The 26,844-nt window shown below is 52.4% G+C and overlaps 1 protein-coding gene across 1 annotated transcript in view; it reads left to right on the plus strand.

The window, feature by feature from the left end:
- Positions 1–2,813: 2,813 nt before the first annotated feature.
- The window catches only part of LOC119956613 (pleckstrin homology domain-containing family A member 7-like), a 64,372-nt gene continuing 40,341 nt past the window's right edge, over positions 2,814–26,844 (plus strand). Inside the window, exons 1-6 of the mRNA XM_038783950.1 lie at positions 2,814–2,854; positions 10,975–11,080; positions 12,433–12,537; positions 21,175–21,247; positions 21,985–22,085; positions 23,616–23,728. Coding sequence (XP_038639878.1) covers positions 2,814–2,854; positions 10,975–11,080; positions 12,433–12,537; positions 21,175–21,247; positions 21,985–22,085; positions 23,616–23,728 — 539 coding nt within the window. The remainder of the gene's footprint in view (positions 2,855–10,974; positions 11,081–12,432; positions 12,538–21,174; positions 21,248–21,984; positions 22,086–23,615; positions 23,729–26,844) is intronic.

Below are 26,844 nucleotides of genomic sequence, written 5' to 3' on the forward strand. Positions count from 1 at the left end.
CCGGTCCCCGTCGTCCGCCATGCTTGGCCGCCCGGTCTGGGGTCCCCGCTGCTCCCGCTTCGATCCTTGCTGCTCCACTCGACCACTTCGAGTCCAGCTGCCCATACCCCGGGAAGGAAACCTCTTCCCTATCGTCTCTTCCACCGATTCAGGCTGCCAGGTCCCAAAAAAGTCCGTTCAAAAAGGTCCGTTTGCCCATCGCGGGCGGGAGCGATCCGACCTGCCACCTGTCTCCTCGAGGGCGCCACCGCAAGTCCCATAGCCTCATTTCTATCAGTCACTGGCATGTTATTTGTGTCTTCCACTGTGAAGACTGACCCAAAAAACCTGTTCAGTTCCTCAGCCATTTCCTCATTTCCCATTATTAAAACTCCCTTCTCATCCTCTAAAGGACCAATATTTACCTTAGCCACTCTTTTTTGTTTTATATATTTGTAAAAACTTTTACTGTCTGTTTTTATATTCTGAGCAAGTTTACTCTCATAATCTATCTTACTCTTCTTTATAGCTTTTTTAGTAGCTTTCTGTTGCCCCCTAAAGATTTCCCAGTCCTCTAGTCTCCTACTAATCTTTGCCACTTTGTATGCTTTTTCCTTCAATTTGATACTCTCCCTTATTTCCTTAGATATCCACGGTCGATTTTCCCTCTTTCTACCGTCCTTCCTTTTTGTTGGTATAAACCTTTGCTGAGCACTGTGAAAAATCGCTTGGAAGGTTCTCCACTGTTCCTCAACTGTCCCACTATAAAGTCTTTGCTCCCAGTCTACCTTAGCTAGTTCTTCTCTCATCCCATTGTAATCTCCTTTGTTTAAACACAAAACACTAGTATTTGATTTTACCTTCTCACCCTCCATCTGTATTTTAAATTCCACCATATTGTGATCGCTCCTTCCGAGAGGATCCCTAACTATGTGGTCATGAATCAATCCTGTCGGGGCAGCACGGTGGCGCAATGAGTAGCACTGCTGCCTCACGGCGCCGAGGTCCCAGGTTCGATCCTGGCTCTGGGTCACTGTCCATGTGGAGTTTGCACATTCTCCCTGTGTTTGCGTGGGTTTCGCCCCCACAACCCAAAGATGCGCAGGCTAGGTGAATTGACCACGCTAAATTGCCCCTTAATTGGAAAAATGAATTGGGTCTCATTACACAGGACAAGATCTAGGACCGCTTGTTCACTCGTAGATTCCATTACATACTGTTCTAGGAAACTATCGCGGATACATTCTATAAACTCCTCCTCAAGGTTGCCTTGACCGACGTGGTTCAGCCAATCGACATGTAGATTAAAATCCTCCATGATAACTGCTATACCATTTCTACATGCATCAGTTATTTCTTTGTTTATTGCCTGCCCCACCATAACGTTACTATTTGGTGGCCGATAGACTATTCCTATCAGTGACTTTTTCGCCTTACTATTCCTGATTTCCACCCAAATGGTTTCAACCTTATCCTCCATAGCACCGATGTCATCCCTTACTATTGCCCGGATGTCATCCTTAAATAACAGAGCAACACCACCTCCCTTACCATCCACTCTGTCCTTCCGAATAGTTTGATACCCTCGGATATTTAACTCCCAGTTGTGACCATCCCTTAACCATGTTTCAGTAATGGCCACTAAATCATAGTCATTCACCATGATTTGCGCCATCAAGTCATTTACTTTATTCCGAATACTACGAGCATTCAGGTAAAGTACACTTATGTTGGGTTTTTTACCTCTGTTTTGAATCTTAACATCTCCAGTTTTATTCCTTTTAGTATTACTGGGCCTATTCACTGAGCTCCCCTCAGTCACTGTACCTTGTATTGTCGCCCTTTTTGATTTTTGACTTTAGCTTCTCTGCCTTACACTTTCCCCCTTACTTCCTTTTGCTTCTGTCCCTGTTTTACTACCTTCCAACTTCCTGCATCGGTTCCCATCCCCCTGCCACATTAGTTTAAACCCTCCCCAACAGCTCTAGCAAACACCCCCCCCCCCCCCCCCCCAGGACATCGGTTCCAGTCCTGCCCAGGTGCAGACCGTCCGGTTTGTACTGGTCCCACCTCCCCCAGAACCAGTTCCAATGACCGGGTCAGTTAGTTCTAGGGGGGTCAGTTAGTTTTTGGGGGGGGTCAGTCAGTTTGTGGAGGGGTCAGTTAGTTTGTGGAGGGGTCAGTCAGTTACTGGAGGGGTCAGTTAGTTTGTGGAGGGGTCAGTTAGTTTGTGGAGGGGTCAGTCAGTTTGTGGAGGGGTCAGTCAGTTTGTGGAGGGGTCAGTTAGTTTGTGGAGGGGTCAGTTAGTTACTGGGGGGGTCAGTTAGTTTGTGGAGGGGTCAGTCAGTTTGTGGAGGGGTCAGTCAGTTTGTGGAGGGGTCAGTTAGTTTGTGGAGGGGTCAGTTAGTTACTGGAGGGGTCAGTTAGTTTGTGGAGGGGTCAGTTAGTTTGTGGAGGGGTCAGTCAGTTTGTGGAGGGGTCAGTCAGTTTGTGGAGGGGTCAGTTAGTTTGTGGAGGGGTCAGTCAGTTTGTGGAGGGGTCAGTTAGTTTGTGGAGGGGTCAGTCAGTTTGTGGAGGGGTCAGTCAGTTTGTGGAGGGGTCAGTCAGTTTGTGGAGGGGTCAGTTAGTTTGTGGAGGGGTCAGTTAGTGATTGGGGGGGGTCAGTTAGTGATGGGGGGGTCAGTTAGTGATTGGGGGGGTCAGTTAGTGATTGGGGGGGTCAGTTAGTGATGGGGGGGGTCAGTTAGTGATTGGGGGTCAGTTAGTGATTGGGGGGTCAGTTAGTGATTGGGGGGGTCAGTTAGTGATGGGGGGGTCAGTTGGCCGTCGATGTGATGCAAGATGATGTTGATGGTCTGGATGAATCTCGGTTCTGGTTGGAGCAGCTCGAGGTCCTGACCCTTCACCTCAGTCTGATATATAATCACTTGCCTTCCTTTTTTTCACATTTTATTTATTGAAGTTTTACATTTTAAGAAACAACACAATAAATCGCAGGAATGGTCCCATAGACACAAGAAGAGATCAGGGTGAACATCCATGAAGACAGAGAGGACAGAACAAAACACAACTCGGTCAACTTAATCTGAGAAATCGCTTCATTCCTCAAAAAGCCCCAGCAGAGAAACGAGAAACATCTCCCTCACCCCCTCACCTCCCTCACCTCCCTCACCCCCTCACCTCCCTCACCCTTCACCTCCCTCACCTCCCTCACCTCCCTCACCTCCCTCACCCCCTCACCTCCACTCACCTCCCTCACCTTCCTCACCTCCCTCACCCCCCTCACCTCCCTCACCTCCTCACCCCCTCACCTCCCTCACCCCCTCACCTCCCTCACCCCCTCACCCCCCCACCTCCCTCACCTCACCTCCCTCACCCCCTCACCTCCCTCACCTCCCTCACCCCCTCACCTCCCCACCTCCCTCACCACCTCACCTCCCTCACCTCCCTCACCCCCCTCACCTCCCTCACCTCACCTCCCTCACCCCCTCACCTCCCTCACCTCCCTCACCCCCTCACCTCCCTCACCTCCCTCACCACCTCACCTCCCTCACCCCCTCACCTCCCTCACCCCCTCACCTCCACTCACCTCCACTCACCTCCACTAACCTCCCTCACCCCCTCACCTCCACTCACCTCCCTCACCCCTTCACCTCCACTCACCTCCCTCACCTCCACTCACCTCCACTCACCTCCCCTCACCCCTCCCTCACCCGTTCATCTCCAGTCACTCCCTCACCCCCTCACCTCCACTCACCTCCCTCACCCCCTCACCTCCACTCACCTCCACTCACCCTCCCTCACGTCCCTCACCCCTTAACCTCCACTCACTCCCTCACCCCCTCACCTCCCTCACCTCCACTCACCCCCTCACCTCCCTCACCTCCACTCACCTCCACTCACCTCCCTCACCTCCACTCACCTCCACTCACCTCCACTCACCTACACCTCCCTCAACGCCAAATCACTGAGTGTCTTTAAGACAGAGATAGATAGGTTCTTGAGCAATAAGAGGATCAGGGGTTATGGGGAGAAGGCAGGAGAATGGAAATTAGGAAAATATCAGCCATGATTGAATGGCGGAGCATATCGATGGGCTGATTGGCCTAATTCTGATCCTACATCTTACATCTTACATTACAGGCTGCATCGAAGCTGATGTGTCCAACAATCAGGATGACTAAAACTTGGCCGCCAAGCTACAAACTCAGTCAGGAGCTTTCCTCTCACTTCCGACAGAAACCGGAGACACGGGCAGCACGGTGGCACAGTGGTTAGCACTGCTGCCTCACATCGCTGAGGTCCCAGGTTCGATCCCGGCTCTGGGTCACTGTCCGTGTGGAGTTTGCACATTCTCCCCATGTCTGCGTGGGTTTCACCCCCACAACCCAAAGATGTGCAGGTTAGGTGGGTTGGCCACGATAAATTGCCCCTTAATTGGAGAAAATGAATTGGGTACTCTAAATTTATTTTTAAAAAAGGATTAAAAGAAAAGCAGAGCCAGAACGCAGGAAATGCTGCCACTCTGACTCTCACATCACTTTCTAACCCGAGGGAGATCTCTATAGACCCTCATAGTCTCGGATTAATTCCCAAGGAGACTTGTATATCCAGGGTAGGAAGGAAACTGAGGAAAACTTCACATCCTAATGGGAATTGGAATTTAGAATGTTACCAGGAAGATCATTGTCACTGGGATCAGTGCTGGGCAGGGGAGGAGGTGTATTAGGGATTGAGGAATATGGGGAGAAGGTGCGGATGGCTGTCATATTGATTTTCTTAAAATATCTTGGGATCTCGCTCATTCCCAAGGCCTGAACTCAAGCTGGCCTCAATCGAGACAAAATCTGATTCCGCTTGACCGAATGGCAGAAATCTGTTGGTCAGCGGCTATTTCAATGAAGTAGGTATGTTTGTATCCTGTAAATCCTGTCTCTGAGCTGAGGCATTGATGTTCTAACACAGCGAGAACATCTGTCCAGGCCTGGGGCCTTTCTCCTTCATTACAACTCCCAAAGCAGAGCGGATACGTGGGGGCCAGGCCTGCACTCACCTGGAGAAGCAGCTGGGTAGGAGCTTGTTGGCAGTGGAAAGGAGATCGCTCTACTGATCTCTCTCCCTCCCTCCATCCATCCCTCTCTCTCTCCCTCCCTCCATCCATCCCTCTCTCTCTCTCCCTCCCTCCCTCCATCCATCCCTCTCTCTCTCCCTCCCTCCATCCATCCCTCTCTCTCTCCCTCCCTCCATCCATCCCTCTCTCTCTCCCTCCCTCCCTCCATCCATCCCTCTCTCTCTCCCTCCCTCCATCCATCCCTCTCTCTGTCTCCCTCCCTCCGTCCCTTCCCCTCCCTCCCCCCCCCCTCTCCCCCTCCAGCACCAGCAATGCTGGCTGAAGTCCAATTATTCTGTTTGGAGTTTGCAGTGACACAATGCTGAATAGCTGGTGGGAAGACTGAAACAGGGACTGCTCTGTCAACCCAGCTGATTGAATACAAGGAAGAGTTAGGCGGACAGCTACTGGCGATTAACACTTTCACTGACACATTTTGTCCGCTTCCTTTTCAAAGCTTTCGCACTAAGAGTTCTATTGTGAACATTCCCAGATTGTGCAGCTCGAGCCTTGAATTCCATCCACTGACTAAAGGTTTCCCCTCAATCTCGGCCTTTCAATCTCAAAGGCCAGTGCAATAAGTTACAACATTGTCCCCTCAGCCCAGTCAATGGACCTGTGCCAGAACGAAGGTTAAAGGCGGCTCAATGATGCACTGCTTTCAAGAATGTCATTCTTTCAACCCCAGGAAAAAAGTTTGAATCAAAGACAAAGACCAAAGTTTCCCTTGAACAACAGTTAAAGGTTCCGGGTAGAGTTATAGCTTCAGTATTCAGTGAAAGATGTGTCCATTCAGCAGGAAGGGTGGACAGACCGTGTGAGAGGACAGTTCCCCATTGCAGAGCGCAATGTGAAGCAGTCAGTCTGCCGGCAGCTGTGTTAACGCTGAGCGGGTGAGGCGCACAAACACTCGGCACAACATCAGAAATGTCAGCGATTAGACGCAGACAACAAACTGCCGAAAACTGCTGGATCAACCATTAAATGTCAGCAGGTGGTAGAGCAGCGTTTCTCAAATTATTTCCCTGGACCCACTTTTACCAACGGGTCGAGATTCGGGGGCCCTTTGCCAACCCACCTTCACGACCCACGACACCTGAACTTAACAACACACCATTTTCTCAAACCTTTCATGTGACAGGTGGACCCTGCTCGGTGCTCACCATCTCACTTGCTTTGTCGTTCAATGTTACATTTCTGCTAATGATTGCAGCTGATGGTTTAAGTTCTCGCTGCACCCTTGAAAAAAATCAAGAGGTTTGTCGTCGAACTCGTCGTGCTTAGTCTTCCAATGCCGTTTAAGATTTGAGGGTTTTAAAGTTTCATTTGCTAGTACTTCCCTGCAGACAACACACATGGGCTTTGCATCCTGATCTGCATTGGTACAATTAACAAAGCCATACCTCAAGAAATCATCTTTATTGTGCTTTGTTCCGGATTTCAGCTTTTTCTTAATTGTTTGTTGATCAGAAGCTCTGGGAACACCTCACACCAGCACCGTTCTGTCCTGCCGCAGACCCACTCTCTCCAGCAGGTTCAGTTGTGAGATTCTGGCCTTTTTGCGTCTCTAGCCCTCTCTTCATTGTTACAAAATGATCCATCTACAGTTCTTCACACAGTCCTGTTGCTTGTTGGCAGCTACAAAATGGAGGAATCTCTCCTCCGTGATTTTGCACACACAGCACGGTGCGTGTGACCTGCTCTTTGCTGCTGCTTCTGGTGGGAAGACTCCATTGATTTTTTTTAAAAATCTGGTCTTGGGGGCCGCTGGGCTGTGGGCCTGGGCTCTGCTCGATCAGCTGAGGGGGGCGGGCGCAGGACGGCCTTGCAAGCTGATCACGGCCGGTGTTTTGAAAAGGCAGTGGCAGCCACTGGGCAATTCTTCCTGCAAACGGGAATGCTGCGACCGATCGCTCCACACCTCCCCTGGCACCCGTCTGCGGGGCCGTGACAGTGAGTTTCAAAATGACTGTGTTCGAGGAGCAATGAGATAACGAATGTATGAAAGGTGGAGAATTCACACTATCAGCCTGCCAGCACTCACTGTCACACAGGGAAGATCTCGCAATCATCTCGCATCACAGACACCAGTCCACGTCAGACAGGAAAGATCTCACAATCATCTCGCATCACAGACACCAGTCCACGTCAGACAGGAAAGATCTCACAATCATCTCACATCACAGACACCAGTCCACGTCAGACAGGAAAGATCTCGCAATCATCTCGCATCACAGACACCAGTCCACGCCAGGCAGGAAAGATCTCACAATCATCTCACATCACAGACACCAGTCCACGTCAGACAGGAAAGATCTCGCAATCATCTCGCATCACAGACACCAGTCCACGCCAGGCAGGAAAGATCTCACAATCATCTCACATCACAGACACCAGTCCACGTCAGACAGGAAAGATCTCGCAATCATCTCGCATCACAGACACCAGTCCACGCCAGGCAGGGAAGATGACATCAAGAATCACTACCACAAGCATCGAAAAGAAAAGAGTCCAAATCAGACAACAAAGTGATTTGAACACCTCCTGATGACTTCTTGGCTCCTTAAGCACAGGGACACTGACGGCGTTCACAAGGAAATGACAACATCAACATCAATAACACTTCAATAACAAAACAAGAAAGCCTCTCGACCATATAAATTCATGAACTTTGGACTCATAAATATTATTTGGTATTGTATAATCATCACTGTCATCATGACTTGTACATGTCTTCACTAATCTACCTATTTTCTTCAATTTTCCTTAACCCAGTACAGAAAATATGTAACATGAATAAAGGGGGGAATGTGGTGATATGCATCACTGTATATACACAAGGGGTTAATGTAAATACACTCCAACTAAGTAACCACTAGAGGGAGCACCAGAGATGCCCTGACATGCAGACATACAGCGAATGAGTCATTAGAACAGGACACAACTAATGGGTAATCAGGACACCCAGAGGTGACATTACCACAAGGGGGCACTACACTAATTTAGGGCAGGTCATGCATAACTAATTTAGTGGAATTTTTTGAGGACATTACCAGTGCAGTAGATAACGGGGAGCCAATGGATGTGGTATATCTGGATTTCCAGAAAGCCTTTGACAAGGTGCCACACAAAAGGTTGCTGCATAAGACAAAGATGCATGGCATTAAGGGTAAAGTAGTAGCATGGATAGAGGATTGGTTAATTAATAGAAAGCAAAGAATGGGGATTAATGGGTGTTTCTCTGGTTGGCAATCAGTAGCTAGTGGTGTCCCTCAGGGATCAGTGTTGGGCCCACAATTGTTCACAATTTACATAGATGATTTGGAGTTGGGGACCAAGGGCAATGTGTCCAAGTTTGCAGATAACACTAAGATGAGTGGTAAAGCGAAAAGTGCAGAGGATACCGGAAGTCTGCAGAGGGATTTGGATAGGTTAAGTGAATGGGCTAGGGTCTGGCAGATGGAATACAATGTTGACAAATGTGAGGTTATCCATTTTGGTAGGAATAACAGCAAACGGGATTATTATTTAAATGATAAAATATTAAAGCAGCTGCTGTGCAGAGAGACCTGGGTGTGCTAGTGCATGAGTCACAGGAAGTTGGTTTACAGGTGCAACAGGTGATTAAGAAGGCAAATGGAATTTTGTCCTTCATTGCTAGAGGGATGGAGTTTAAGACTAGGGAAGTTATGCTGCAATTGTATAAGGTGTTAGTGAGGCCACACCTATTGTGTTCAGTTTTGGTCTCCTTACTTGAGAAAGGACGTACTGGCACTGGAGAATGTGCAGAGGAGATTCACTAGGTTAATACTAGACCTGAAGGGGTTGGATTACGAGGAGAGGTTGAGTAGACTGGGACTGTACTCGTTGGAATTTAGAAGGATGAGGAGGGATCTTATAGAAACATTTAAAATTATGAAGGGAATAGAATAGGATAGATGCGGGCAGGTTGTTTCCACTGGCGGGTGAAAGCAGAACTAGGGGACATAGCCTCAAAATAAGGGGAAGTAGATTTAGGACTGAGTTGAGGAGGAACTTCTTCACCCAAAGGATTGTGAATCTATGGAATTCCTTGCCCAGTGAAGCAGTTGAGGCTCCTTCATTAAATGTTTTTAAGGTAAAGATAGATAGTTTTTTGAAGAATAAAGGGATTAAGGGTTATGGTGTTCGGGCCGGAAAGTGGAGCTGAGTCCACAAAAGATCAGCCATGATCTCATTGAATGGCGGAGCAGGCTCGAGGGGCCAAATGGCCTACTCCTGCTCCTAGTTCTTATGTTCTTAGGTTCTTACACAACCCATATAAAAGGACAGGGCACACAGGCTCGTTCTCTTTCCACAGACCCACAACTAGAGAGTACATCAGGGTTGATCAACAGCATCACACCCCAGCACGTGGCTTGGAGCAGGCTGGTACAGTTAGACTGAGTTACTACAGTTAGATTAGCAGAGAGTCAAACTGATTTAGGAACTGTGTTAATGATTCAATAAACATATTGAACTCATTTCATAGTCTGGAGCTTCCTTTGTCAAAGCCTACATCAAGGAAGCAGCTTATGCTACACGAAGCAGCAGAACACCTGGTACCTGTGCTGCCTGTAGTGCCTGTTCAGTCTATTTAGTTCAACTCAGCAAGATCCGTGACGACCAGCAACAGCATCCAGGCAAGATGATCACATAAGAACATAAGAACTAGGAGCAGGAGTAGGCCATCTGGCCCCTTTCCCCACGAAAGACGGCACAATGCCTGAACTTCTACCAGTGAAAATAACCTCCGCAGAACCCTGCAACAAGCAGTTAGCACCACCCAAAGAGGTGATTTGGTCCATCAAGACTGCGACTCAGAAGATGATTTCATCATTGGACGTAGCGAGCACCGTATCAAATCCAGTACTGACCCTCTGACAGTGCGGCACTCCCTCAGTACTGACCCTCTGACAGTGCGGCACTCCCTCAGTACTGACCCTCTGACAGTGCGGCGCTCCCTCAGTACTGACCCTCTGACAGTGCAGCACTCCCTCAGTACTGACCCTCTGACAGTGCGGCACTCCCTCAGTACTGACCCTCTGACAGTGCGGCCATCCCTCAGTACTGACCCTCTGACAGTGCAGCACTCCCTCAGTACTGACCCTCTGACAGTGCGGCACTCCCTCAGTACTGACCCTCTGACAGTGCGGCCATCCCTCAGTACTGACCCTCTGACAGTGCGGCACTCCCTCAGTACTGACCCTCTGACAGTGCAGCACTCCCTCAGTATTGACCCTCTGACAGTGCGGCACTCCCTCAGTACTGACCCTCTGACAGTGTGGCACTCCCTCAGTACTGACCCTCTGACAGTGTGGCACTCCCTCAGTACTGACCCTCTGACAGTGCAGCACTCCCTCAGTACTGACCCTCTGACAGTGTGGCACTCCCTCAGTACTGACCCTCTGACAGTGTGGCACTCCCTCAGTACTGACCCTCTGACAGTGCAGCACTCCCTCAGTACTGACCCTCTGACAGTGCGGCACTCCCTCAGTACTGACCCTCTGACAGTGCAGCTCTCCCTCAGTACTGACCCACTGACAGTGCGGCACTCCCTCAGTACTGACCCTCTGACAGTGCAGCACTCCCTCAGTACTGTCAGCCGGGATCGAACCTGGGACCTCAGCGCAGTGAGGCGGTTGTGCTAACCACTAGGCCACCGTGCTGCCCTTTAACCCAGTATATTAATCACCCACAGGAACACACGCTCTGTGGAACCTCTGCATGTGTTTGTTCAATGAGGATGGTTTTGGGTACAGTATTTGGGAATGTTCCCCTCCGCAGTGAGCCTGTGAGCAGGAGAGCAGCGAGCGAGGATTGTATTTATTGTCTGATGTTAATGAGATTTCTCTCTGGGTTTTCAGGCTGATTGTTCTGATGGCTGCGTTTACTGAGAGGCCTCGCAGTGGATTGAGCCAAACGTCCAGTATGGTCACCATCTCCTCCATCAACACCTCGCTTGGCTCAAAGGTTAGTGAGTGTCCACAGGGAAATCTGGGGCCTTGTGCCCGCTCCCCTTCCCCTCATTCCCCCTCCCCTCCTTCCCCCTCCCCTCATTCCCCCTCCCCTCCTTCCCCCTCCCCTCATTCCCCCTCCCCCATTCCCCCTCCCCCATTCCCCCTCCCCTCATTCCCTCTTCCCTCATTCCCCCTCCCCTCATTCCCCCTCCCATTATTCCCCCTCCCCTCCTTCCCCTTCCCCTCATTCCCCCTCCCCTCATTCCCCCTTCCCTCATTCCCCCTCCCCTCATTCCCCCTTCCCCCATTCCCCCTTCCCTCATTCCCCCTCCCCTCATTCCCCCTCCCCATTCCCTCTCCCCTCATTCCCCCTCCCCTCATTCCCCCTTCCCCTCATTCCCCCTCCCCCTCATTCCCCCTCCCCATTCCCTCTCCCCTCATTCCCCTCCCCTCCTTCCCCTCCCCTCATTCCCCCTTCCCCTCATTCCCCCTCCCCTCCTTCCCCCTCCCCTCCTTCCCCCTCCCCTCATTCCTCCTCCCCTCAATCCCCCTTCCCTCATTCCCCCTCCCCTCATTCCCCCTCCCCTCAATCCCCCTCCCCTCATTCCCCCTCCCCTCATTCCCCCTCCCCTCAATCCCCCTCCCCTCATTCCCCCTCCCCTCATTCCCCCTCCCCTCAATCCCTCTCCCCTCATTCCCTCTCCCCCTCATTCCCCCGCTCCAGGATTCCCCCCCCCCCCCCCATCACCAGCACTCCCTCCCCACCCCAGAATTGGCTCCCTTACAAATATTTCCCCTTATTTTGAGGCTATGCCCCCTAGTTCTGCTTCCACCCGCCAGTGGAAACAACCTGCCCGCATCTATCCTATCTATTCCCTTCATAATTTTACATGTTTCTATAAGATTCCCCCTCATCCTTCTAAATTCCAACGAGTACAGTCCCAGTCTACTCAACCTCTCCTCGTAATCCAACCCCTTCAGCTCTGGGATTAACCTAGTGAATCTCCTCTGCACACCCTCCAGTGCCAGTACGTCCTTTCTCAGGTAAGGAGACCAAAACTGAACACAATACTCCAGGTGTGGCCTCACTAACACCTTATACACTTGCAGCATAACCTCCCTAGTCTTAAACTCCATCCCTCTAGCAATGAAGGACAAAACTCCATTCACCTTCTTAATCACCTGCTTCACTTGTGGACAACAGTCCCAGAACCTCCAGTCAGAGACTTTTCCAAAGAGTTTCTGATGTGTCTGCCAATCAGTTCAGGATAACCTGGGTCCAGAGCCTTTAGAAATTGGCTGCAGTGGTCTCCAGCCAAACAATTATTCATTGTCCAGTTATACCCTTGATTTCTGTTTCCTTAGCCTCTTCGGACAATGAAGAAAGTTCACACATTCGCCAAGAGAGACCAGGCGATAAAACGAGACCCAAACTCAGTGACAGTGATGCGGGGCTGGCTTTACAAACAGGTACCGGGTGGGTTAGGGAGGTGGGAGGTAGGGGTGGAGGTGAGGGGCGATAGTGAGGTGGAGGGGAGGGGGTGTTCAGGAGGTGGGGGTGAAGTTATGGAGGGTGAACGTGAGGAGTGGGATCATGGGAAATGGCTGTTATTTTTAAATGTGTATTGCCGGCGGGGTGGCCAGATTTGAAGCCAAATCATCTCCATTAAAACACTGATGTCACACAGTGCAGCAGAATGCAGGGAGCTGGTTCCAACGTTCCCGAGCACATTTCAAACATGGAGCCTGAGCTCCCTCTGGTGGCTCAGTGAGGACAGACACCTGGTGTAGCCCAGAAACTCCAGCCTGAATGCTGGACCTGGCACAGAGAAATTCCAGGTGACAGTCAGCACCTTCAGTAACTGTCCCCCAGTGAGAGTCAGCACCTTCAGGAACTGTATCCCAGTGAGAGTCAGCACCTTCAGGAACTGTGTCCCCAGTGAGAGTCAGCACCTTCAGGAACTGTGTCCCAGTGAGAGTCAGCACCTTCAGGAACTGTGTCCCCAGTGAGAGTCAGCACCTTCAGGAACTGTCCCCCAGTGAGAGTCAGCACCTTCAGGAACTGTCTCCCAGTGAGAGTCAGCACCTTCAGGAACTGTGTCCCCAGTGAGAGTCAGCACCTTCAGGAACTGTGTCCCAGTGAGAGTCAGCACCTTCAGGAACTGTATCCCCAGTGAGAGTCAGCACCTTCAGGAACTGTCCCCCAGTGAGAGTCAGCACCTTCAGGAACTGTCCCCAGTGAGAGTCAGCACCTTCAGGAACTGTCCCCCAGTGAGAGTCAGCACCTTCAGGAACTGTGTCCCCAGTGAGAGTCAGCACCTTCAGGAACTGTGTCCCCAGTGAGAGTCAGGACCTTCAGGAACTGTCCCCCAGTGAGAGTCAGCACCTTCAGGAACTGTGTCCCAGTGAGAGTCAGCACCTTCAGGAACTGTCCCCCAGTGAGAGTCAGCACCTTCAGGAACTGTCCCCCAGTGAGAGTCAGCACCTTCAGGAACTGTCCCCCAGTGAGAGTCAGCACCTTCAGGAACTGTGTCCCAGTGAGAGTCAGCACCTTCAGGAACTGTGTCCCAGTGAGAGTCAGCACCTTCAGGAACTGTACCCCAGTGAGAGTCAGCATCTTCAGGAACTGTGTCCCAGTGAGAGTCAGCACCTTCAGGAACTGTCTCCCAGTGAGAGTCAGCACCTTCAGGAACTGTATCCCAGTGAGAGTCAGCACCTTCAGGAACTGTGTCCCAGTGAGAGTCAGCACCTTCAGGAACTGTGTCCCAGTGAGAGTCAGCTCCTTCAGGAACTGTCTCCCAGTGAGAGTCAGCACCTTCAGGAACTGTGTCCCAGTGAGAGTCAGCACCTTCAGGAACTGTCTCCCAGTGAGAGTCAGCACCTTCAGGAACTGTGTCCCAGTGAGAGTCAGCACCTTCAGGAACTGTGTCCCAGTGAGAGTCAGCACCTTCAGGAACTGTCCCCCAGTGAGAGTCAGCACCTTCAGGAACTGTGTCCCAGTGAGAGTCAGCACCTTCAGGAACTGGCCCCCAGTGAGAGTCAGCACCTTCAGGAACTGTCACCCAGTGAGAGTCAGCACCTTCAGGAACTGATCCCAGTGAGAGTCAGCACCTTCAGGAACTGTGTCCCAGTGAGAGTCAGCACCTTCAGGAACTGTCCCCGGTGAGAGTCAGCACCTTCAGGAACTGTGTCCCAGTGACAGTCAGCACCTTCAGGAACTGATCCCAGTGAGAGTCAGCACCTTCAGGAACTGTGTCCCAGTGAGAGTCAGCACCTTCAGGAACTGTCCCCGGTGAGAGTCAGCACCTTCAGGAACTGTGTCCCAGTGACAGTCAGCACCTTCAGGAACTGTATCCCAGTGAGAGTCAGCACCTTCAGGAACTGTGTCCCAGTGACAGTCAGCACCTTCAGGAACTGTATCCCAGTGAGAGTCAGCACCTTCAGGAACTGTGTCCCAGTGAGAGTCAGCATCTTCAGGAACTGTGTCCCAGTGAGAGTCAGCATCTTCAGGAACTGTGTCCCAGTGAGAGTCAGCACCTTCAGGAACTGCCCCCCAGTGAGAGTCAGCACCTTCAGGAACTGTGTCCCAGTGAGAGTCAGCACCTTCAGGAACTGCCCCCCAGTGAGAGTCAGCACCTTCAGGAACAGTATCCCAGTGAGAGTCAGGACCTTCAGGAACTGTCCCCCTGTGAGAGTCAGCACCTTCAGGAACTGTATCCCAGTGAGAGTCAGCACCTTCAGGAACTGTATCCCAATGAGAGTCAGCACCTTCAGGAACTGTGTCCCAGTGAGAGTCAGCACCTTCAGGAACTGTATCCCAGTGAGAGTCAGCACCTTCAGGAACTGTATCCCAGTGAGAGTCAGCACCTTCAGGAACTGTCTCCCAGTGAGAGTCAGCACCTTCAGGAACTGTGTCCCAGTGAGAGTCAGCACCTTCAGGAACTGTGTCCCAGTGAGAGTCAGCACCTTCAGGAACTGGGTCCCAGTGAGAGTCAGCACCTTCAGGAACTGTATCCCAGTGAGAGTCAGCACCTTCAGGAACTGTTCCCCAGTGAGAGTCATCACCTTCAGGAACTGTCTCCCAGTGAGAGTCAGCACCTTCAGGAACTGTGTCCCAGTGAGAGTCAGCACCTTCAGGAACTGTCTCCCAGTGAGAGTCAGCACCTTCAGGAACTGTGTCCCAGTGAGAGTCAGGACCTTCAGGAACTGCCCCCCAGTGAGAGTCAGCACCTTCAGGAACTGTGTCCCAGTGAGAGTCAGCACCTTCAGGAACTGTGTCCCAGTGAGAGTCAGCACCTTCAGGAACTGTATCCCAGTGAGAGTCAGCACCTTCAGGAACTGTCTCCCAGTGAGAGTCAGCACCTTCAGGAACTGTGTCCCAGTGAGAGTCAGCACCTTCAGGAACTGTGTCCCAGTGAGAGTCAGCACCTTCAGGAACTGTATCCCAGTGAGAGTCAGCACCTTCAGGAACTGTCACCCAGTGAGAGTCAGCACCTTCAGGAACTGTGTCCCAGTGAGAGTCAGCACCTTCAGGAACTGTGCCCCAGTGAGAGTCAGCACCTTCTGGAACTGGGTCCCAGTGAGAGTCAGCACCTTCAGGAACTGGGTCCCAGTGAGCGTCAGCACCTTCAGGAACTGTGTCCCAGTGAGAGTCAGCACCTTCAGGAACTGTGCCCCAGTGAGAGTCAGCACCTTCTGGAACTGGGTCCCAGTGAGAGTCAGCACCTTCAGGAACTGGGTCCCAGTGAGAGTCAGCACCTTCAGGAACTGCCCCCCAGTGAGAGTCAGCACCTTCAGGAACTGTGTCCCAGTGAGAGTCAGCACCTTCAGGAACTGTGTCCCAGTGAGAGTCAGCACCTTCAGGAACTGCCCCCCAGTGAGAGTCAGCACCTTCAGGAACTGCCCCCCAGTGAGAGTCAGCACCTTCAGGAACTGTATCCCAGTGAGAGTCAGCACCTTCAGGAACAGTATCCCAGTGAGAGTCAGGACCTTCAGGAACTGTCCCCCTGTGAGAGTCAGCACCTTCAGGAACTGACCCCCAATGAGAGTCAGCACCTTCAGGAACTGTCCCCCAGTGAGAGTCAGCACCTTCAGGAACTGTGTCCCAGTGAGAGTCAGCACCTTCAGGAACTGTATCTCAGTGAGAGTCAGCACCTTCAGGAACTGTGTCCCAGTGAGAGTCAGCACCTTCAGGAACTGTGTCCCAGTGAGAGTCAGCACCTTCAGGAACTGTGTCCCAGTGAGAGTCAGCACCTTCAGGAACTGTGTCCCAGTGAGAGTCAGCACCTTCAGGAACTGTGTCCCAGTGAGAGTCAGCATCTTCAGGAACTGTCCCCCAGTGAGAGTCAGCACCTTCAGGAACTGTGTCCCAGTGAGAGTCAGCACCTTCAGGAACTGTGTCCCAGTGAGTGTCAGCACCTTCAGGAACTGTACCCCAGTGAGAGTCAGCGCCTTCAGGAACTGTGTCCCAGTGAGAGTCAGCACCTTCAGGAACTGTCCCCCAGTGAGAGTCAGCACCTTCAGGAACTGTGTCCCAGTGAGAGTCAGCACCTTCAGGAACTGTATCCCAGTGAGAGTCAGCACCTTCAGGAACTGTCCCCCAGTGAGAGTCAGCACCTTCAGGAACTGTCCCCCAGTGAGAGTCAGCACCTTCAGGAACTGTATCCCAGTGAGAGTCAGCACCTTCAGGAACAGTATCCCAGTGAGAGTCAGGACCTTCAGGAACTGTCCCTCTGTGAGAGTCAGCACCTTCAGGAACTGTGTCCCAGTGAGAGTCAGCACCTTCAGGAACTGTGTCCCAGTGACAGTCAGCACCTTCAGGAACTGTGTCCCAGTGAGAGTCAGCACCTTCAGGAACTGTATCCCAGTGAGAGTCAGCACCTTCAGGAACTGTATCCCAGTGAGAGTCAGCACCTTCAGGAACTGTGTCCCAGTGAGAGTCAGCACCTTCCGGAACTGTCCCCCAGTGAGAGTCAGCACCTTCAGGAACTGTATCCCAGTGAGAGTCAGCACCTTCAGGAACTGTGTCCCAGTGAGAGTCAGCACCTTCAGGAACTGCCCCCCAGTGAGAGTCAGCACCTTCAGGAACTGTGTCCCAGTGAGAGTCAGCACCTTCAGGAACTGTGTCCCAGTGAGAGTCAGCACCTTCAGGAACTGCCCCCCAGTGAGAGTCAGCACCTTCAGGAACTGCCCCCCAGTGAGAGTCAGCACCTTCAGGAACTGTATCCCAGTGAGAGTCAGCACCTTCAGGAACAGTATCCCAGTGAGAGTCAGGACCTTCAGGAACTGTCCCCCTGTGAGAGTCAGCACCTTCAGGAACTGACCCCCAATGAGAGTCAGCACCTTCAGGAACTGTATCCCAGTGAGAGTCAGCACCTTCAGGAACAGTATCCCAGTGAGAGTCAGCACCTTCAGGAACTGTCCCCGGTGAGAGTCAGCACCTTCAGAAACTGTGTCCCAGTGACAGTCAGCATCTTCAGGAACTGTATCCCAGTGAGAGTCAGCACCTTCAGGAACTGTCCCCCAGTGAGAGTCAGCACCTTCAGGAACTGTGTCCCAGTGAGAGTCAGCACCTTCAGGAACTGTATCCCAGTGAGAGTCAGCACCTTCAGGAACTGTCCCCCAGTGAGAGTCAGCACCTTCAGGAACTGTCCCCCAGTGAGAGTCAGCACCTTCAGGAACTGTATCCCAGTGAGAGTCAGCACCTTCAGGAACAGTATCCCAGTGAGAGTCAGGACCTTCAGGAACTGTCCCTCTGTGAGAGTCAGCACCTTCAGGAACTGTGTCCCAGTGAGAGTCAGCACCTTCAGGAACTGTGTCCCAGTGACAGTCAGCACCTTCAGGAACTGTATCCCAGTGAGAGTCAGCACCTTCAGGAACTGTGTCCCAGTGAGAGTCAGCACCTTCAGGAACTGTATCCCAGTGAGAGTCAGCACCTTCAGGAACTGTATCCCAGTGAGAGTCAGCACCTTCAGGAACTGTGTCCCAGTGAGAGTCAGCACCTTCCGGAACTGTCCCCCAGTGAGAGTCAGCACCTTCAGGAACTGTATCCCAGTGAGAGTCAGCACCTTCAGGAACTGTGTCCCAGTGAGAGTCAGCACCTTCAGGAACTGCCCCCCAGTGAGAGTCAGCACCTTCAGGAACTGTGTCCCAGTGAGAGTCAGCACCTTCAGGAACTGTGTCCCAGTGAGAGTCAGCACCTTCAGGAACTGTCCCCCAGTGAGAGTCAGCACCTTCAGGAACTGTGTCCCAGTGAGAGTCAGCACCTTCAGGAACTGTGTCCCAGTGAGTGTCAGCACCTTCAGGAACTGTACCCCAGTGAGAGTCAGCGCCTTCAGGAACTGTGTCCCAGTGAGAGTCAGCACCTTCAGGAACTGTCCCCCAGTGAGAGTCAGCACCTTCAGGAACTGTGTCCCAGTGAGAGTCAGCACCTTCAGGAACTGTATCCCAGTGAGAGTCAGCACCTTCAGGAACTGTCCCCCAGTGAGAGTCAGCACCTTCAGGAACTGTCCCCCAGTGAGAGTCAGCACCTTCAGGAACTGTATCCCAGTGAGAGTCAGCACCTTCAGGAACAGTATCCCAGTGAGAGTCAGGACCTTCAGGAACTGTCCCTCTGTGAGAGTCAGCACCTTCAGGAACTGTGTCCCAGTGAGAGTCAGCACCTTCAGGAACTGTGTCCCAGTGACAGTCAGCACCTTCAGGAACTGTATCCCAGTGAGAGTCAGCACCTTCAGGAACTGTGTCCCAGTGAGAGTCAGCACCTTCAGGAACTGTATCCCAGTGAGAGTCAGCACCTTCAGGAACTGTATCCCAGTGAGAGTCAGCACCTTCAGGAACTGTGTCCCAGTGAGAGTCAGCACCTTCCGGAACTGTCCCCCAGTGAGAGTCAGCACCTTCAGGAACTGTATCCCAGTGAGAGTCAGCACCTTCAGGAACTGTGTCCCAGTGAGAGTCAGCACCTTCAGGAACTGTGTCCCAGTGAGAGTCAGCACCTTCAGGAACTGTGTCCCAGTGAGAGTCAGCACCTTCAGGAACTGCCCCCCAGTGAGAGTCAGCACCTTCAGGAACTGCCCCCCAGTGAGAGTCAGCACCTTCAGGAACTGTATCCCAGTGAGAGTCAGCACCTTCAGGAACTGTGTCCCAGTGAGAGTCAGGACCTTCAGGAACAGTATCCCAGTGAGAGTCAGGACCTTCAGGAACTGTCCCCCTGTGAGAGTCAGCACCTTCAGGAACTGACCCCCAATGAGAGTCAGCACCTTCAGGAACTGTCCCCCAGTGAGAGTCAGCACCTTCAGGAACTGTGTCCCAGTGAGAGTCAGCACCTTCAGGAACTGTATCTCAGTGAGAGTCAGCACCTTCAGGAACTGTGTCCCAGTGAGAGTCAGCACCTTCAGGAACTGTGTCCCAGTGAGAGTCAGCACCTTCAGGAACTGTGTCCCAGTGAGAGTCAGCACCTTCAGGAACTGTGTCCCAGTGAGAGTCAGCACCTTCAGGAACTGTGTCCCAGTGAGAGTCAGCATCTTTAGGAACTGTCCCCCAGTGAGAGTCAGCACCTTCAGGAACTGTGTCCCAGTGAGAGTCAGCACCTTCAGGAACTGTGTCCCAGTGAGTGTCAGCACCTTCAGGAACTGTACCCCAGTGAGAGTCAGCGCCTTCAGGAACTGTGTCCCAGTGAGAGTCAGCACCTTCAGGAACTGTCCCCCAGTGAGAGTCAGCACCTTCAGGAACTGTGTCCCAGTGAGAGTCAGCACCTTCAGGAACTGTATCCCAGTGAGAGTCAGCACCTTCAGGAACTGTCCCCCAGTGAGAGTCAGCACCTTCAGGAACTGTCCCCCAGTGAGAGTCAGCACCTTCAGGAACTGTATCCCAGTGAGAGTCAGCACCTTCAGGAACAGTATCCCAGTGAGAGTCAGGACCTTCAGGAACTGTCCCTCTGTGAGAGTCAGCACCTTCAGGAACTGTGTCCCAGTGAGAGTCAGCACCTTCAGGAACTGTCCCCCAGTGAGAGTCAGCACCTTCAGGAACTGTCCCCCAGTGAGAGTCAGCACCTTCAGGAACTGGGTCCCAGTGAGAGTCAGCACCTTCAGGAACTGTGTCCCAGTGAGAGTCAGCACCTTCAGGAACTGGGTCCCAGTGAGAGTCAGCACCTTCAGGAACTGTGCCTCAGTGAGAGTCAGCACCTTCAGGAACTGACCACCAGTGAGAGTCAGCACCTTCAGGAACTGTGTCCCAGTGAGAGTCAGCACCTTCAGGAACTGTGTCCCAGTGAGCGTCAGCACCTTCAGGAACTGTGTCCCAGTGAGAGTCAGCACCTTCAGGAACTGTCCCCCAGTGAGAGTCAGCACCTTCAGGAACTGTGTCCCAGTGAGAGTCAGCACCTTCAGGAACTGTATCCCAGTGAGAATCAGCACCTTCAGGAACTGTGTCCCAGTGAGAGTCAGCACCTTCAGGAACTGGGTCCCAGTGAGAGTCAGCACCTTCAGGAACTGTGTCCCAGTGAGAGTCAGCACCTTCAGGAACTGTGTCCCCAGTGAGAGTCAGCACCTTCAGGAACTGTGTCCCAGTGAGAGTCAGCACCATCAGGAACTGTGTCCCAGTGAGAGTCAGCACCTTCAGCAACTGTGTCCCAGAGAGTCAGCACCTTCAGGAACTGTGTCCCAGTGAGAGTCAGCACCTTCAGGAACTGTATCCCAGTGAGAGTCAGCACCATCAGGAACTGTGTCCCAGTGAGAGTCAGCACCTTCAGCAACTGTAGCCCAGTGAGAGTCAGCACCTTCAGGAACTGTGTCCCAGTGAGAGTCAGCACCTTCAGGAACTGTATCCCAGTGAGAGTCAGCACCTTCAGGAACTGTCCCCCAGTGAGAGTCAGCACCTTCAGGAACTGTCCCCCAGTGAGAGTCAGCACCTTCAGGAACTGTGTCCCAGTGAGAATCAGCAGCTTGTGGTTATGGTGGGTAATAAATGAAAGGCAGGGCCTGCTACGTGATTGTTTCGTGTCTCTGTGTTTAGTGGTAACAGTGGCTGATGATCATTCCAGAGTAATCAGCGCATCATCTCCTCTGGCTACAGATTCTGAGGAATGGTTTGAAATGTTTCTCTGTCTTTCAGGATAGCTCAGGCCTTAAGTTGTGGAAGAGAAGATGGTTTGTGCTGTCTGACTTCTGTCTCTTTTATTACAGAGGTAATTAAACCTTCCCTGCCCACTGTCTGCCCCGTCTGCCCCGTCTGCCCACTGTCTGCCCCGTCTGCCCCCCGTCCGCCCCGTCTGCCCACTGTCTGCCCCGTCTGCCCCCCGTCCGCCCCGTCTGCCCCCTGTCTGCCCCGTCTGCCCCTTTCTGCCCCGTCTGCCCCGTCTGCCCACTGTCTGCCCCGTCTGCCCCGTCTGCTCCGTCTGCTCCGTCTGCCCCGTCTGCCCACTGTCTGCCCCGTCTGCCCCGACTGCCCCGTCTGCCCCGTCTGCCCCGTCTGCCCCGTCTGCCCACTGTCTGCCCCGTCTGCCCCGTCTGCCCCGTCTGCCCACTGTCTGCCCCGTCTGCTCCGTCTGCTCCGTCTGCTCCGTCTGCCCCGTCTGCCCCGTCTGCTCCGTCTGCCCCCTGTCTGCCCCGTCTGCCCCGTCTGCCCCCTGTCTGCCCCGTCTGCCCCGTCTGCCCCGTCTGCCCCGTCTGCCCCGTCTGCTCGCTGTCTGCCCCGTCTGTCCACTGTCTGCCCCGTCTGCTCGCTGTCTGCTCGCTGTCTGCTCGCTGTCTGCTCCGTCTGCTCCGTCTGCCTACTGTCTGCCCCCTTTCTGCTCGCTGTCCGCCCCGCCTGCTTGCTGTCTGCCCAATCCCTGCCACTTCCTGTGGGAAGATGAGGATAAGATCTTTACTGGGTAAAAGGGTTTCTTGGGAGGGCTGATTCTTTGTGTCTTTTGCTCCACAGATAGTCGGGAAGAGAGAATCCTGGGGAGTATTCCGATGCCCAGTTACATCATCACTGCCGCTGATCCACAGGATCGGAAAACACGGAAATTCACTTTCAAAGTTCAGGACAAGTCAGATTTTGAATTGGGAACATGGGGGCTGTGGGGGGGGGGGGGGGGGGGGGGGGTCAGAAGAATCTGACAGAGTGGGGGAGGACATTATGTGACGGTGGGGTCTGATCTGAACGGGGTTGGGATGGTTCCGTCTGGCCATAAACATGGGGCTGGACTCTCCGATTTTGCGGCTATGTCCAGAGAAAGCGTCTGGCCTTACGGTAAACAGTCGCTGTTGCCCCCGCACCGATCCTCTACCCGGTGGGGGGGGGGGGGGCTAGCAGCTGAGCCGCGTAAAGCCCCGGCTTCACCTGCGGTTATGGACGCAGAATGGCCGGGTCCGTGGGCGTGCGAGCTGTGGTGACGGCGGCCGTGCCAGACAACATGGCGCTGGCCGCGTACGGACCGGGCCTGCCGGATGGTGCACCCCCGAGACCCCCCTCGCCACCCCCGGACCACCCCCGACCAGTCTCCCCAGACCCCACTGAAGACCCCCCTGCCAGCGGAACGGCTCCCCCCTCCCCCCTCCCTGTCTGTGGCGACGCTCGACACCGTCCTCAACCGCCACGCGAGGTCCCCGGAAATTGAGAGGACACGCGACCAACGCCGTCGGGAAGTCAGCCCATCGGGGGGCGGAGCATCTGAAAAACAGCGCCGCCCCGATTTCGCCGTAAAAACGGATTCTCCGGCCAATCACCGAACGCGATTTCGTGTCGGCAATCGGAGAATCCCGACCGTGATCTCTGAATCAATCAGGGGGTAAAACCTGTGAGATCAGCGGAAATAAGTCCACATTTCTGTCAGAATTGGGTTCCGGGTCTGATCAGGAAAATCAGCAACTCCTGCGTCTGTGAGTCTCCGGGCCCAGTGACGATATGGTGTCTCTGCCGTTTGCATTTTTCTCCTGGAAATTCCTGGGATTTCTGTGTGGGATTAATTACTTTCCCCCCCCACCATGGACTTTGCAATTCTGGCAAAGGGTGAAGCAGGCAGATCAGTCAGGATGGACTGGGAACTCCAGGCAGATCAGTCAGGATGGACTGGGAACTCCAGGCAGATCAGTCAGGATGGACTGGGAACTCCAGGCAGATCAGTCAGGATGGACTGGGAACTCCAGGCAGATCAGTCAGGATGGACTGGGAACTCCAGGCAGTCAGTCAGGATGGACTGGGAACTCCAGGGAGATCAATCAGGATGGACTGGGAACTCCAGGCAGATCAGTCAGGATGGACTGGGAACTCCAGGCAGTCAGTCAGGATGGACTGGGAACTCCAGGCAGTCAGTCAGGATGGAACTGGGAACTCCAGTCTTTAGGGTTAGGATTAGAACGTGGAACAGACCTAATAACCCAAACACAGTATTCAATGTTTTTACTGAGATTTATAAATTTTTGCTGTGATGTGGGATTACTTCTTGAAGCAATGCTCCATTATCCAGCATTCCTGGTTGAATGTCAGGAGGGATGTGAGGAGAGAGGATTCTAACAGAGAAAGGAAACATTCAGTAGTGAACACTGACCTGATTTCCTGTCCTTCAGGCTGAACACTCAGGAATGAGGACCTATTATTTCAGCGCTGACACGCAGGAGGATATGAATGGATGGATCAGAGCTCTGACCCACTCTGCACGCGTGGAACCAGAATTTTCCAGGTCAGGAGTTCAAACACGTAATTATTGTCAAATCCAGAAACTACCCAATGCCTTCCCAATCTTTCCTGTTGTAGAATCCCAATGGATCAAACCGTTTCCCATTCATTCCCACTGTACACAATCCCAATGGATCAAACCCCTTCCCATTCACTCCCACTGTCCACAATCCCAATGGATCAAACCGTTTCCCATTCATTCCCACTGTACACAATCCCAATGGATCAAACCATTTCCCATTCATTCCCACTGTCCACAATCCCAATGGATCAAACCGTTTCCCATTCACTCCCACTGTCCACAATCCCAATGGATCAAACCGTTTCACATTCATTCCCACTGTCCACAATCCCAATGGATCAAACCCTTTCCCATTCATTCCCACTGTACACAATTCCAATGGATCAAACCCCTTCCCATTCACTCCCACTGTCCACAATCCCAATGGATCAAACCGTTTCCCATTCATTCCCACTGTACACAATTCCAATGGATCAAACCCCTTCCCATTCACTCCCACTGTCCACAATCCCAATGGATCAAACCGCTTCCCATTCACTCCCACTGTCCACAATCCCAATGGATCCAAACCGCTTCCCATTCACTCCCACTGTCCACAATCCCAATGGATCAAACCCCATTCACTCCCACTGTCCACAATCCCAATGGATCAAACCGCTTCCCATTCATTCCCACTGTCCACAATCCCAATGGATCAAACCCCTTCCCATTCACTCCCACTGTACACAATCCCAATGGATCAAACCCCTTCCCATTCACTCCCACTGTACACAATCCCAATGGATCAAACCCCTTCCCATTCACTCCCACTGTCCACAATCCCAATGGATCAAACCGCTTCCCATTCATTCCCACTGTCCACAATCCCAATGGATCAAACCCCTTCCCATTCACTCCCACTGTACACAATTCCAATGGATCAAACCGCTGCCCATTCATTCCCACTGTCCACAATCCCAATGGATCAAACCGTTTCCCATTCATTCCCACTGTCCACAATCCCAATGGATCAAACCGCTTCCCATTCATTCCCACTGTCCACAATCCCAATGGATCAAACCCCTTCCCATTCACTCCCACTGTCCACAATCCCAATGGATCAAACCCCTTCCCATTCGCTCCCACTGTCCACAATCCCAATGGACCCAAACCCCTTCCCATTCGCTCCCACTGTCCACAATCCCAATGGATCAAACCCCTTCCCATTCGCTCCCACTGTCCACAATCCCAATGGACCCAAACCGCTTCCCATTCACTCCCACTGTCCACAATCCCAATGGATCAAACCGCTTCCCATTCATTCCCACTGTCCACAATCCCAATGGATCAAACCCTTTCCCATTCGCTCCCACTGTCCACAATCCCAATGGATCAAACCCCTTCCCGTTCACTCCCACTGTCCACAATCCCAATGGATCAAACCCCTTCCCATTCGCTCCCACTGTCCACAATCCCAATGGACCCAAACCGCTTCCCATTCACTCCCACTGTCCACAATCCCAATGGACCCAAACCCCTTCCCGTTCACTCCCACTGTCCACAATCCCAATGGATCAAACCCCTTCCCATTCGCTCCCACTGTACACAATCCCAATGGACCCAAACCGCTTCCCATTCACTCCCACTGTCCACAATCCCAATGGACCCAAACCGCTTCCCATTCACTCCCACTGTCCACAATCCCAATGGACCCAAACCCCTTCCCCTTCACTCCCACTGTACACAATTCCAATGGATCAAACCATTTCCCTTTCACTCCCACTGTCCACAATCCCAATGGATCAAACCCCTTCCCGTTCACTCCCACTGTCCACAATCCCAATGAACCCAAACCGCTTCCCATTCACTCCCACTGTACACAATCCCAATGGATCAAACCGTTTCCCTTTCACTCCCACTGTCCACAATCCCAATGGACCCAAACCCCTTCCCATTCACTCCCACTGTCCACAATCCCAATGGATCAAACCCCTTCCCATTCACTCCCACTGTACACAATCCCAATGGATCAAACCGCTTTCCATTCACTCCCACTGTACACAATTCCAATGGATCAAACCCCTTCCCATTCATTCCCACTGTCCACAATCCCAATGGATCAAACCGCTTCCCATTCACTCCCACTGTACACAATTCCAATGGATCAAACCGTTTCCCATTCACTCCCACTGTCCACAATCCCAATGGATCAAACCGCTTCCCATTCACTCCCACTGTACACAATTCCAATGGATCAAACCCCTTCCCATTCACTCCCACTGTCCACAATCCCAATGGATCAAACTCCTTCCCATTCGCTCCCACTGTCCACAATCCCAATGGATCCGGTTCTTTATCATTTAATCCTGTTACTTGGTATCAAACGTTTTGCAATTTGCTGCCATATTTCAGGCCTCAGGCAGCTGAAGGGACAAAGTTCTGGGTAAGGTGACCAAAACTGTGCCTCTTATTCCAGCTGCACACTCACCAGTACTCGGTATCAGTGTAAAATCACCATAGTCCCAGATGACCATTGGCTGCTTTCCCCTTTGAGGGGAGAGCTGACCGGTGGTGATTTAACGTGAGGATCACCGTACCGCAGGCGAGGGGCGAGGTTGAGAAGGCCGGGGCCTTCATGAATAACCTCAAGCCGGTACGGGAATTGAACCCGCGCTGTTTGGCCTCGCTCTGCATTGTCGAAAAATCTCTTCTATTTTTCTACTCTAATCTCTTTACAATGTAGGCTGACAGACTGACAGACCATTTACCTTTTTAATTGCCGACTGTACCTGAATATTTACTTCCTGTGATCCCTGTACAGGACTAGATAGAGCAGACAGGAAGCAACCTTTCCCCTTGGTGGAGGGATTAATGACCAGGGGGCAGAGATTTAAGGTGAGGGGCCGGAGGTTTCGAGGGGATGTGAGGGAAACCCTCACCCAGAGGGCGGTGGGAGTCTGGAACTCGCTGCCTGAAAGGGGGGTGGAGGCAGAGACCCTCACAACATTGAAGATGTATTTAGATCTGGACTTGTGATCCCAGGACAGGCAAGGCTATGGGCTTTGGTTAGGCCACATTTGGAATACTGCGTGCAGTTCTGGTCGCCACATTACTAGAAG

The sequence above is a fragment of the Scyliorhinus canicula genome, chromosome 23, assembly GCF_902713615.1.
Source record: "Scyliorhinus canicula chromosome 23, sScyCan1.1, whole genome shotgun sequence".
In the NCBI taxonomy this organism is placed as follows: domain Eukaryota; kingdom Metazoa; phylum Chordata; class Chondrichthyes; order Carcharhiniformes; family Scyliorhinidae; genus Scyliorhinus; species Scyliorhinus canicula.